At 40.4% G+C, this 14,658-nt stretch overlaps 1 protein-coding gene across 1 annotated transcript in view; it reads left to right on the plus strand.

Moving 5' to 3' along the window:
- LOC107741892 (synaptotagmin-9-like) overlaps positions 1 to 14,658 on the plus strand; it is a 72,942-nt gene that overhangs the window by 6,744 nt on the left and 51,540 nt on the right. The window contains exons 2-3 of the mRNA XM_016554689.1: positions 8,903 to 9,359; positions 10,359 to 10,911. Coding sequence (XP_016410175.1) covers positions 8,903 to 9,359; positions 10,359 to 10,911 — 1,010 coding nt within the window. The remainder of the gene's footprint in view (positions 1 to 8,902; positions 9,360 to 10,358; positions 10,912 to 14,658) is intronic.

Here is a 14,658-nt window from a genome sequence, read left to right on the forward strand (position 1 = left end):
AGGGGCTTAGATGGCAAGGAGGGAGTCTTAAGAGAGGATGTCTCACCCATAGAGAGATAGCTAGCCAGCGTCTCTTCTACAGGGGGCATCTTCTCATAGCCGCTTTCGCGCATCCCCTCGATGTTGGTATAACTCGTATGTTGGAACCGATGGATGCGTGAGGAAAATGGCCTCAATCTCTGTATGGAGATCAGGAAGAAAAGGAAGGCTTACCTGAGCTGGAGGTCTATGGTCAGAAAGATAACGCTCATCGAGACAACCTCGCGACGTCACTTTCTTGGCCCGCTTCCACGGCATTTTGAATGTATGCTTCAGACACAGGTCACGACGAGGCGTTACCCATAGCGACCCCTAGAGGGCGCAGTTCAAAGTTCCCTTGAAAGGGAAATAAGTAGTGCTACATTTGCATTCTAGGTACTCCTATTAACCTGCAGTATATAGAAACTCACTAATAGCAATTTTAGGACTGAGATAGACTAATTATAAAGAATTGCAAATTAATTACTAGTTAAAACATTAACATATTTCTGAAATGTGAGCATTTGTAACAGATGATGAGGCCCAATTGCTGACAGACATTAATATTGTCACATTCAACATGAACACACATGTAAAATATAGCATACTTTAACACTAAGAAAAAAAATAAAATAAAATAAAATAAGACCTGGCTGTGAATTGTAAACGGTGATATAGATAGTCTGTTGTTTGAAATTCAGTTTTATTTTCATTATAAATCCATGGTACCATATTGTTTTCATGGTTTTAAATTTCAATAGATAATGTCCATTGTGTCACAACCATTCTGAAACAGGTTTATGAAAGCTTGTACCCAGGTATTTCAATAAACTGTTAATCACAGATAGTAGTTGTATCTGAATTCTGAATAACACAGTGTTTCAGGTATGATGATATTAAAGGGGTAGTTCACCCAAAAATGAAAATTTGCTGTTAATTTACTCACCATCAGGCCATTCAAGATGCATGACTTTTTTTTCTTTAGGAGAACAGTAAATAATATTTTTAGCTGAAACCATGGTCCTTGGTGATTCAGAAAAAGTCCACAGCTAACGTTACTTTGAGAGTCAAAAAAAAAAAGCATATACAGGCAACACAAAATACCCATGGCTCCTAAAGATATACTGTATTTAGGTCTTAAGAAGTGCAACGATCGGTATGTGCAGGAAACCAAACATTAATTCCAACATTATTACCTGTAATCTATAACCTCAGGCAAACGGTCCTGAGTGTGTTCACGAGAGTCTGGAGTGCAAGCTTTCATTTGCATAATGATGTGTGCAAGGGAGCAAACTCACATGTGAGCTGACGCTGTGTTGGATGGCCTGACGGTGAGAAAACTGACAGCAAATTTTCTTTTTTCGGTGAACCCACCCTTTAAATGCTCAGTATCACCCAAGATGTAAGATATAAATATTGGCAATCACCAGAGATGGGCATAAATACATGAAAATGTATTTAAAATAAAAATGCAAAATACTGTGTGGAAAAATATATTTAAATACAAATACAGTATTTTGTATTTTGAAAAAACACAAAATACATGTGAAATTGTCCATCCAATGTAGGCATCCCTATAGGCCAAAAAACAAAAAAAAATTAGATTTGTACAACTGCTTAGTAACTTACATTTCCGTTGTTCATACCTATTCCCTTCCCCTGCCCTGTAGGAAATACAAAACTACAAAGCAAAAAAAAAAAAAAAAGTTTATATATTTTTATGTAAAGTTTATTTTATTGTATATAAAATTTATTCATATTGGAAAGTTTATCTAAAATAGTAATACAATACTATAATTATTCCAGATGATAATAATAGAATAACAGAATTCATTTAAATATTATTTAACTCTATTTGATGAAAGTTTTTTTTTTTGATGAACAATTTTATTTTTATTTTTTTTGTGGTGTACCATTCATTAGTGTTTGTGTCAGTAGGCTATTGTAATCATTAATCAGTATTGTTCAATTTAGTGTTATACATATGTTATAATTTTCATATGTTGTTCTAATGTCACTCACAAGTCATAATCTCACGTTTACTGGGTTTTACATTATTCGATTCTTTTGTGTGGGTTTATGTACTGTACTTTCACATTTTTACATGTGTCCTCCAAAATGACCCACAACCTTATCGGTTCATGTGAAGGAATCCACGTATTCATAAATTTCTCATAAAATGATTATTTGACAAATTACTTCCTCTCACCACTGCTTTCTGATGGTTTGGAGAGCAATTACTCAGAGTTGCCCCCCTGTTGTTTCACAGAATTATACAAGGGCGAGCAAGTGTTAAAAGTGTCAAGCAAGTGCCAAAAAAGTCCCGTCCATTTAGGGAGTGCGCGCAGTCTGCAGGTTAGTGTTGTAGTGGCAGGCAAATTATAAACAAGGCTTCAACTGCACAAACCACTTCCACTACAAGAAAAAGCGGCAGCTGCACTGTGATTCCACCGCTTGCCACGTCCCGTGTGAAAGGACCTTTAACCTGTTAACCTGCACCTGGACGCCGGCGCACTGAACGCTCTTTGTTTGCATGTGTCAATGTTTACAAATAGATTAAATGAAAAGGGACATAATTATTCTTGACAAACTATTCAAAAGTGTAAGCCTACTTGTCGACGTTCCACTCCATCTTGGAGCGGAATAACTCGAGGGAGAAGAATTGTTGAATAAATTGTTATTTTTGTTTTCTTTGCGCTCAAAAAAGTATTTTCGTAGCTTCGCAAAACTGAAGTTGAGCCACTGATGTCACATGGACTGTTTTACCGATGTCCTTACTACGTTTCTGGACGTGGGAACATTACAGTTGCATTGCTGTCTATGCAGGGTCTGAGAGCTCTCACATTTCATCAAAAATATAATTTGTGTTCCGAAGACGAACAAAGGTCTTACAGGTTTTGGAACAACATGAGGGTGAGTAATTAATGACATAATTTAAATTTTTGGGTGAACTATCCCTTTAAAAGACAAATATTTACTTGTACTGTGACGGTCTGTAAGAGGCGAAGACTCAAGTGCAGGCAGATGGGATGTCTTTATTTATAACTCACAAAAATAAACAAAAAACACAACTGAAACCACCCCGAAGGGGAAAAAGTCAGCGTAACATAAATGCTCACCACGAGACATAAACTGAGCACAGGGCAGCCACACATCAAAGGCATGAACCAATACCTATGTGAGACAAACGAGCCCAGAACAGAAAACACAGGGAGCTTATAAGGAAGAGGCAATCAGGTAAACAGCTGGGACAAATTAATCAATGAATCGGGTAATGAGAGAACAGGTGAGTGGAGTGAAGGTAAAGGAGTCCGGGAGGATGGGAAATGGTGACCTCTGGTGGTGAGAGGGAGAAACACCAGACCCAGACCCCTGACGTGTACCTTATGTGTACCTTTATTTTGTACACACTGAGTGTGTCAATGTGATGAAAGCCTATCATAGTTTTGATGCTTATTTCTTTAGGGGAAAAGTCTGGAATATTTTATTATTCCCATTACAATTAATGAAGCTGTTAACACTGCAAGGGACTTATGTAGCTTTATTCAGCCTGGTCTCATTGTTTATACGTAGGTATTAGTATGTATAGTTTACAAGCAAAAAAAAAATGTTTTGTAAATTTTTATTGATGCTGAAACATACTATTTGGATATTAGTATCAATGCGATTTTATAATTTTATCGGTGAGCGATTTAGATTTTTAGACACCTTAACTTACCCCGAAACCTAACCATTTTATAGCGAATATAAAAATATATAAAACATAATTGACTGAAATAAGAAAGGAAATTACCATTTTGGTAACAATATAGCATTAAAAGTATATTTTTATAGTTGCTAATCCCACTCCTACCTCAAACCTAACCATAACTATTTCTTAAAAATATAAACAGTATAAAGAAAAAACATGACAGAAAGATAAGTGCAATCACAAGAATTGTATTTATTGCAAAAATGTCAACAGCAGCACGAAAAGTAATCCAAATGATGAGGCGTTTTGCAGTCGCAGTCTTCTCTGGTGGAATACGGTAAATTTGTGTGAGGTGCAGAGCATATTTTAAATTGTTAATCTCTGAAAATATTATGCAGATTATTGTCCCGATCCACTCGGCATGCATTTCTCATTAAAACACACCTCACCAGAAACACGGTAAGTATCAATCTGTGACAAAGCAGGCGAGGGCCAATGAGCGTTCAATTTTCCTGCTGTCACAGTATATCAGAGAAAACGACTTTGTGTCCCACGGCAAACAAATTAAACATTACATGATAAGTAATGATTAAACGATTGCAGAAATGTTATTCATTTTGAGGGTTTAAAGTGTAGTCTTGTTGAACTTTGTGTATTCTTTGAAACGGGTTGGCAGCAGAAATCAAACAGAACAGAACAAAATGTTATCATTTCATATTAAGTAAATGAGTAAACAATTTAATAATGCAATTGAAAACATAATTCCACTGATATGACAACTGAATACAATACAACATAAAAGGTTGATGCCGCAATTTCAATATCCATAAGGATTCATTATGGTGTGTTCACACCAGACGCGAAGCGAATATGCGCATCGCGTCACTCGCTCTAGATTACTCGCGGGATGTTTTTCGTGTCACTCGCGCGAATAAAAACAGCGCGATCAACCATGGTTGAGATAGCTACAATCGCTGTTTTGTACCTGTTGTCAAAAAGTCCCAAATACAATGGAAAGCCAAACGCCGACGTGTCTGGGTTCACAACACCATCCAGAGGAGGATGAATAACATTAGGATCCTGTATTAATGTGTGTGTTACATTTTACTACTGTATACACTGATATTACTATTATTTTTATTATTGATAGCAGCATCTCTGTAGCCATGCTAATAAAATACAACTACCACTACAACTGATTTTAATTGTTTTCTATGCTCCAGACCTATATAATAACAGACGGCTGCAATAATGCTCTCTTCTATTGTCTGATTCAACCAGATGTGCCAATAAGATCTTTGCTGATTGGCTTGCGCGAGAACGCGTCAGGCGAATTTTCCGCTCAAGTTGAAATTTTTGAACTTGCGCGAAAGACGCGATTGAGGCGAATATCTCGCGTTCGCGGCAAACGCGTCGCGCATTTCGCGTCATTCGCGTCGCCTGGCGCGAATTCGCCTCTATTCGCGTCTTTGCATTGACTTTGTATGTAATCTACTCGCGCGAATAATTAAATTCGCGTTTGGTGTGAACACACTGTAAGTCTGTAAAGTTGTTCATACGTAAATAATTTACATTTTAGGTTTTGTCACTATGTCAGTATTCTACATTAAAATGCTGTAAATATGTCAGTATTGTACGTTTAGATGCTCTAAAAATGTCAGTAGTATGTCATTAGTAGTATCAGTAGTACGTTTTAGTGTCTGTAAAAACACAAGTAAATATATGTTTTGTTGAACCACATTTTACCTAAAATACATACAAATTCTCACGAGATCACGTTGCTTTATCCATTATAATGAGAGGGATCTAAAGTGTACTTTTAAAACCTGTGAATAAATATGTTGACTTATAGCCAGCTAAACGAAATTCTGTTCATGTAACAGAAATGGAATGATTTTTTTACATGTCCTACAATTGTTACTGTACACACATAGCCATCTTCAGTGCTACAGTTAATGCGTCCATTTGTTGTTTCATTTTCAGAAATCTACAGACATTATTTGTTTTGTTAGATCCAGGCATTCAGGGAGCATCTAGCCACAGATGACATGGTCCAAATTTCAATGCTGATATTTGATGATAATTATATTAATATTGCTGCTACAAGTCTATAAATGAAGTGCCTCCCGCTGTTGTTTTGAATGAGTTTGACAACTAACTGCAAATGTTCCAAATATGTCACTTCCCAAACCAATGACTGTCATTGTGAAATGGTTTAGCTTGCAAAGATGATGTTGCATTGCAATCATTGCATTGCGTTGCACATCATTACTTCAGTAAATGCAAATCAGATTTTTTCTTTTACTGTCTATCATTATTTATACTTTCATTCATGCACTTCATAAATCTGTGTCTTTCTACATTTGATCGCTGTTAGATTCTCATCAAACCTTTCAGTGATTCTTCTTGGATTCTGCTTTAATCCAAGGGAATAATATTTATTAAGACATATATTATGTCATATATCTTCAGCGTATATTTACTCTTAATTGTGATACAAAAGTCCTTTGCTTTAAATCAGATACCTGATCGCCCATAAATTATTTAGTTGTTGTTGTTTTTTCCTGCCCTATTCTTGTCAGTGTTTTGCCCTGACACTCTGGTTGTCTTGTGTTTAGTTTCTTGTGTTTATGTTGTCTTGTCAGCACATGGCCTAATTGATTGTTTTTCTCAGCCATGTGCTTATTTAGCCCCTCCTCCTGGTTTCCTCATTACCACACCCTCTTGTTAGCCCTCATTGAGTCCTTGTTAGTGTAATTGCTCTCACCTGTTCCTCGTGTGTTTTTCCCCCTATTTATAGTGCCCCTTGCCCTATTGTTTTTGCTGGTTCGTGGTCATTCTTTACCTCACTGTGTTTGTCTCTGTCTGTGGATGTGGCTGATTATGTGTTCCTGTCTCCCTGTCTGTTTGCTCTTGTGCTGTAGTCTTGTATCTTGTAATTCTATGTTCTTGTCTTGCTCCTTGTTTTTGGATGTGGTCTGTTTTTGTCTTTTTGTTTGTATTTTAGTGTTCAGTATTTAGTTCTCTTAGTCCTGATCTTTTGTTTTCATTTTTTGGTTGGTATTTTAGTTGTGTGTTGGTTAATTAAATTTTTTTTAAACAAAACTACAGTCTTTAATAAACAATCCAAAAGGGAAACAAGGCAGGGCGAGACTCACATGAAGCACAACTTCAATGTATAATTCTGGACAAGGCAAACTTAGAAACACAGGGCTTAGAAACACATGAAACGCAATCAGGGAGAAAAGAAACAGGTGAGGAGTAATGAAGGATAATTAATAGAACACAGCAGAGACAAATAAACAATCAGGACAGGAACTGGAAGGAAACCAAATAAGGGCATACAGAAGCAGGAACAGAGGGAAAACAAGACAAAAACAGACCACATCCAAAAACAAGGAGCAAGACAAGAACATAGAATTACAAGAGACAAGACTAGAGCACAAGATCAAACAGACAGGAACACATAATCAGCCACATCCACAGACAGAGACAAACACAGTGAGGGAAAGAATGACCACGAACCAGCAAAGACAATAGGGCAAGGGGCACTATAAATAGGGAGGAAAACACACGAGGAACAGGTGAGAGCAATTACACTAACAAGGACTCAATGAGGGCTAACAAGAGGGTGTGGTAATGAGGAAACCAGGAGGAGGGGCTAAAGAAGCACATGGCTGAGAAAAACAATCAACTAGGCCATGTGCTGACAAGACAACATAGACACAAGAAACAAAACACAAGACAATAAGAGTGTCAGGGCAAAATTGTCAAGAATTGCCCTGACAATTCTCTGGTGTGTATGTTGACTTGTAACAAAACATATCTATATTGTTTCTTGCTGTGTAATTCTTCTGTTGTGTACTGTCAATAAATGGACAGATTGTATTTATGTATTTATAACTCTACTTTTATTAAAGTGGGGTAGAGAAGAAAAAAAAAACAATGAGGGCATTTGGGCTGATCAACATCCCTGACTTCCTGAGAAAATGATTAAAGGGGCTTGCATGTCATGGTTGCATGGACAACCAGTTTTTTCCATCCTAATTAAACGCCACCTGCTTGGAGTGAACTGTGTGAGGGTTCCCTTTATACTGCTTACTAATAATTAACTTAAGTTCCTGGTTTTAATTAAAGATCAGGGATTCACTGATGGTTAAGGCCAATCATCACAGTGACAATACCCAATGTTTCTAACTGCAGTGGCTTAGAATAGGCATTCAGTTAGATGTCCAGGGAATACAGTGGGCTGTATTAATGAAGGAAGCAAGGCAGGCAATATCTGGAAATCAGAACAGGAAACTGTACAAACGGAAAGGCAGCGGTTATCAAAGTAAAGCAGGTGTCACAAGACGATACTACTATAGTGTCTATATGAGAGGTTTGAGTAAGAGGTAGTATCTGACAGGAGATTTATAGCCTCTTCATTCAAGGCCATTAAATGATTATTTGATATTTGAGTGGCTGCTCAAACATCTTCAATCTGAATGGCTGATGGAGCGAATGTACCATTCTTGTGATGAAATGTTTGCAAAATATTTGCAGTTTCTCCCATTGTTATACTTTTTTTTTCTATTATACAGCTGCCACAACTGTTGGCATTTGTAAATGAATGAATGAATGAATGAACAAATGAATGATGATGATAATAATAATAATAATAATAATAATAATAATAATAATAACAATAAAACAGGATCCCCATATCTTGTTTTATGTAATGTTGCTCCTAAGATCTGCTTCTCAAAATACCTACACCTTTAAAGCCTCTTTCCTGGTGAACATTTCTCTTTGATAGATTATCTTTGATATCTTTGATTCATTGACTCCTAGTGAAGCCTATAAGCTGGGCATCCAAGGAATCTTATAGATTCATAAAGATGAAAATGCAACACCTACAATGTGAACATGCTGTGTGATATTATATACAGTTTTATTTGCAAGAATATTGAAACGTACCAAACATGATATGTATTATGTATAGTTTATATATATATATATATATAGACCTGAAAGACTAGTTATTAAAGTAGTATTATTTGGACCTGAACAGCTTCTGCTCCCACTAGCCTTGCGGTCTAAGGATCCTATATATCATTGCCCAGAGAGCATTTGTATAAAATGAACATACTTATGTGGCCTATATTTTTGTCTCACCCTCTTTTTCTATGCACTCAATCCTTTTTTTCTTAGACATATCCATTAGCCTGCTGTCATTGGTGGTGACTGCTTGTGGCTTGGCCCTATTTGGCGTCTCTCTCTTCGTTTCATGGAAACTGTGCTGGATTCCATGGCGCGAACGAGGCCTCTCTCCAGGCACCAAAGAGTGTCATCCCGACCCCCCTCATCCTCATCCTCCTCCTCCACCCCTTCAACCTCAGCCCATCTATACCGAGGTGGACGCCACCCTCGACTGCCGGAGTAATGCCCGAAGTTCAGTGGTAAAAGAGACTACTGTGCCGCCCACTCCGGTCTCTCCAGTGGCTCCAGGATCTCCTCCTGCAGTGCCAGTGCCTGAGGCAGCCCTCAAAATAAGCCACACTTCACCTGATATTCCGCTGGAGGTGGAGTCTAAAACTCAAGAGAATGGTGTCCATGGCAACTCATGCATGCAGAGGCAAATCACGGATCACTCCTCGACCTGTGTTAGGTAAGTCAGCCTTCTATAATTACTTTAATATATTCTGATAAAATGTCAGTCTCTCAACAATACGACTGGCTGAGAGGTCAAGTTGATGTCTAATCAGCGTGTATCACTAAGTGCCTCTGCAGTACAGGACACTGACCTCATAAAGATGCAGTTTTAATTTTAAAGTTGGACAATTTTAAGGCCATAGGCTTGCAGTGTTTTCTTGCACATTTAAAAATTACAGCATAAAATGTCAAGACAATTCCTGGATAAGGAAGATATCCATTCTTTTGAAACAACCTACAGATGTTTATCATTAACTATATTACTTAAAAGAAGAATACTTCATCTAATTTTTAATATTAAAAATTGTAACTAGTTCCTTAACATTTTTGTCTCTTATAATATTGCTTTTGTTGCCATCTTGTTAACAAATTAAAGGGATAGTTCACCTAAAATGAAAATTATGTCATCATTTACTCACCCTCCACTTGTTCCAAACCTGTATGCGTTTCTTTATTCTGAAACACAAAAGAAGATGTTTTGAAGAATGTTGGTAACCAAACAGTTGACAGTAGGCATTAACTTCCATAGTATTGTTTTCTAAAAACTGTTTCTTAAAATTCTTTAAAAAAAAAAAAAATCTTCCTTTATTTTCAATAGCTGTAGGACAAAACTTGAGGGTGTGTAAATAATTACAACATTTTATTTTTGGTGTGAACCGTCCCTTTAAGCCACAATGAGGTTGTGTGGTAAAGGGAATATGGCCACGAGTAAGTGTGTTCCTAGGCACAACGTGAGTTAATCCCTTTTTAAGTGGTAAAGTGACACTATAAAACAGATTTCAATTCTGGTTCTGATCGGTCAGTGGATTATTTTGCTTCATCACTAATTTGGCAATTTTTTATGATGGTGTATCAAAGGCTTGACTGAAAGTATTTATTTGGTATTAGATATTTCATTTATTTATTTTACTCATATCCAGTATTATTGTCTTTAACTCCCACTATATGTCATCAGACAAAGTTCAATTCGCCGTCAGATGAACCAGTCGAACCCTGACTTCACAGTAACCCAGTTCCAGAGGCAGGACTCTCTGACTGGCATGAGTCTGGGCCAGCTAAAACCAGAACTCTACAAACAACGATCCCTAGATGTCGAAGACAACCAAAGCAGTCAAGTGGGCAGCTGTGGACGCCTCCACTTTATTCTTAAATATGACTGTGACCTGGAGCAGCTCATTGTCAAGATTCACCGAGCCCAAGACCTCCCTGCCAAGGACTTTTCCGGAACCTCTGACCCATATGTAAAAATCTACCTTCTTCCAGACCGCAAAACCAAGCACCAGACCAAGGTGCATCGTAAGACTTTAAACCCTGTATTTGATGAGGTCTTCCTCTTCCCTGTGGCGTATGCGGACCTGCCCACAAGGAAGCTGCACTTCAGCGTCTACGATTTTGATCGTTTTTCACGCCACGATATTATTGGGCAGGTGGTGGTTGACAATTTTCTGGATCTAGTAGACTTTCCTAGGGAGACGAAACTCTGCAGGGATATCCAGTATGTGTGCTCGGTGAGTAGATTTTTCATGTTTCTGTTAAAAGGTAAATTCTTACAGATAAGCATAAATCTGAACGCAAATAGACCTCAAAACATTTAAGAGTCAATTGAGAGATTCAGAGAATTCGTGTGACCAACTTGAATGTGAGCAAAATCTGCATGGGGGAACTTTTTCACCCGTCACATGAAACTCCCAATCATACTGATTCCTATTAAAATAAATATAATTCTGCCCTGAAATTTCACAGAGCAATGGTAAATGTGACCGTGACTCTTTTGGACATGACCCACATCTTTTTGATGTATTATGTTGTTGTGCCACACACTTCCTACTCATTCCATGGCCGAAATTTGGATCACTGTTCTTACATTCAGTCCACTGATGCAAAATCTCAAATTTCATATTACCCTCAATGGGTTTGGCTACACATTATCCTACTTATAAAGTAGGATATAGGATAGTATAACTACTGAGAAAGTAATTAAATGTAAGTACCAGAAATATTGATGAGTTGAAATTATTTCATTATGTGAGAAGAAAGAAAGTATGGAGAGATACAGGAGACATGAAAATCTATAGCTACAATATGTAGGAAATCAGTTTCAGAGGGTCATCTAATAAAAAAATAAATAAATCCAAAGCACTCACAACTTTGCACATTTAGTATGTCTTATTTACCACACAGTTGAGACAGACCACTGGTATTACAATTAATGGGTGAAATTGGAAAGGGCAATATGATGACTTTAGTGAAGTAAATTCCTCATTCTATATAAAAGAGCTAGTAAGTCACTCTCACTGCCTAATCTTTATGGTAGTTTTTGCTGTTAGATGACAGCGTAGCTGCAGCTGCTGTTAAAAACTCCAGATACCATAGAAACAACCATAAAATGGTTAGTGTTGTCAGAATTTGTGCAGCATTTTCTGTACTGCACAAACACATTATCTGGACCAACCAGAAAAAATATATATATAATTTGAAATATGTTATTGAAATGTGAGTTAAACAAGTCGTTTTTGAGATTTTGCCATTTTCATTCGGTATCACTTTATGTTCCGTCATTAATGAATAACTTCACAGGAACAAATGAGTAATACTATTAGATACTCTGATTAACCATTTTGTAAGTAATAGCACAAACTTAAATGCAGTCGTTTACAATTAGCTAATAAATAAATGTGTTATGCCTCAAGGAGAACTACTAATAAGAACTTTATAAATGCAGTTCCCCTTCAGGAACTCGAGCTGCGTTGGAAAACGCTATGGGAACGCCTTTCAGCGTAACCACGCTCTGAATCACATGGGTAATCAGTCCAATGGAAGGGTGAGACGTCATAGGCAGATGACGTAGCGACCAGGAAGCTGTAAAAGCACGTGAGCTGGAACCGGCGTCAGCTTTCTGTCATTCAGCAAGCGCTCTGTGTTGTGTCAGTCATACTTTTCGTTCTGTGAGTCTTATTTGATGTTGTTTGTCTGAAAAACAAAATATATATCATGGCAAAGGCTACACAGAAAACAAAGCATAAGGGCGAAAGCGGACATCGTTTCAGGCTGTGTGTTCCTCCCTGCCCTCGCTACATCAAGAGCGGGGATGCACACAGTCTGTGCATTGTCTGCTTGGGGGCGAAGCATGCAGAGTTCGACTGCCCGCATTGTGATCGAATGTCATTGTGCTCGCTTCACTCCCGGAAGGCTCTCTTCGAGGAGGGAGCCTTCACCAGCGTTCCTCGCGGTGCGGGTCCCGATTCAGCCGAGGCTGAGCGGCGACTGCATTCGTGGGGTTCGCAATTGGATTTGGCGGAGGGAATGGAGACGGGCAAGTCCCTTTCTCCTTCCTCACCCGCCAGATCCGGTGCCCGCTCTCTGGGATCGGAAGCCCGCTCTGCGGTTTCTTCCCCCTGGGAATGGGCTCGACGCTCCACCTATCTTCCTCCGAGGAGGTTAATGTGGAGGGTGTCGATGAGGATTCGTCCCCTCTCTCAGCCCAGTATGAGGAGTTGTTGGAGGTGGTTACTCGTGCCGTGGTAACCAGTTAAATATCGATTGCCCCGCCAAGAAACAGGCTGAACCGCAGAAAATCAAGCTGGACGAATGCTTTCTGTGGAGTAAACTGCCACCTCCACGCCGGAGCCTGCCGTTCTTCCCCGATCATGGGCCAGACCATTCTCATCACGTTTATTTGTCCCCGCCTCTTCTCAGTATGCAAATGTGGCAGGGGTTAGTGACCACGACTATAAGGCAATGCCCTGGGTGGAACAGACGCTCGTGAGCTATCTGTTCCCTGGTGCGGCATCGTCCTTAAAGGCTCCGACATTGCCCTCCAAGCCGTTACGTACAACATCTTGCTTGGTGGGCAAGGGGTATACAGCGGCAGGTCAGGCTGGTGCGTGTCTGCACACCATGACGGTGTTACAGGCGTACCAAGCCGACCTGCTAAAGGAGATAGATGAAGGCGAGGAAGTAAAATCGGATGATATTTCTGAACTGCGTAGGACCACTGATTTGTCTCTCCGCACCACCAAGGAGACCGCCCGTGCCATTGGGCGGTCTATGGCAGCTCTTGTGGCAGCGGAGAGGCATCTCTGGTTGAGGAACCAGAGGAAGTCCATGAGGAAGACCCTGTCCTTCTCTTTAATGTCGGACAGGGTCTTCCTCATGGACGCCCCCTTGCGCCTTCTGGCCTGTTCGGCGACGGGTACCAGGAGGCTCGCAAACAGGCGGCGGCGTTCCAGCGGTTCCTCCCTCGCTGCTCTCTAGCTCTGGGGGCTGCCGGGCGGGAGCAGCCCTCGCGTGTACCTCCTTCTCATACCGCGAGACACAGAAACAGAGTGTCGCTTCTCGTGCTCCCCCGCAATGGGACCGAGTTCAGCGGCACTCTAGATCGGGGGATTCAAAGTCGAAGCCCGATCTGAGGGTCGTGCTTCAACGGAAGTCCTCGACCAAAGGCCCTGACATGAGTGGTTCAGGACCTCTGAGGGTGGCCCCTACTGGGGAAGAGTGGGGTGCACCGCATCATATGGTGTCCGTCTCTCCTCAGTGCCCTCGGGAGATCTTTCTGCTAACCCTGCCACCAATGGTGATTCAGGGCGCAGCGGTCTCCAGCGAGTGCTTCCCTCAGTCTCTTCTGCCCGGAAACGTAGCGGAGCTGAGGGGCTCGCCACCCCTTCGGGGGTCTCCAGAGCAGCTAGTTGGCCATCTCCTGCCGGTCCTCCACTTCAGGGCACCAAATTAGCAGCTACAAGTACACCGGAGGCCAGTCCCGTGAGACTGGTTCTCTTAGTAGACTATTTAGCAGCGTGGAAGCTACTGCCAAATGTGTCTTGATGGGTCCTGCATACTGTAGAAAAAGGCTATCGCATTCAGTTCGGGGCTCCTCCGCCTCCTTTCAACAGGGTCTTCCCCACGCTCGTGGGCCCCGAGCAGGCTCTGGTATTAGAACAAGAAGTGAACACTCTTTTGAGGAAGGAGGCCATCGTGGTGGTCCCTCCTCACGACAGAGAGTCCGGGTTCTACAGCCGGTACTTCATTGTTCCGAAGAAGGATGGAGGGTTGCGAGTCGATCCTCACTGCAGTCGCGAGAGTCAGAGAATGCCGGTCACTCACTGTCAAGCAGTTTCAGAAACTGCTGGTCTACAGTGGTGGCTCAAGACCAAGGGGTTCTCCCCGAGGGGAAGCCCGCTTTGCATGATCAAGGTCACGTGGCGATGCCTACGTGCCTTGGACATGTGGAGGAAACCTTGGTTCTTGTCTCAGGGCCC

This window comes from Sinocyclocheilus rhinocerous, unplaced genomic scaffold (assembly GCF_001515625.1).
Source record: "Sinocyclocheilus rhinocerous isolate Xijiao unplaced genomic scaffold, SAMN03320098_v1.1 scaffold376, whole genome shotgun sequence".
Taxonomy (NCBI): Eukaryota; Metazoa; Chordata; class Actinopteri; order Cypriniformes; family Cyprinidae; genus Sinocyclocheilus; species Sinocyclocheilus rhinocerous.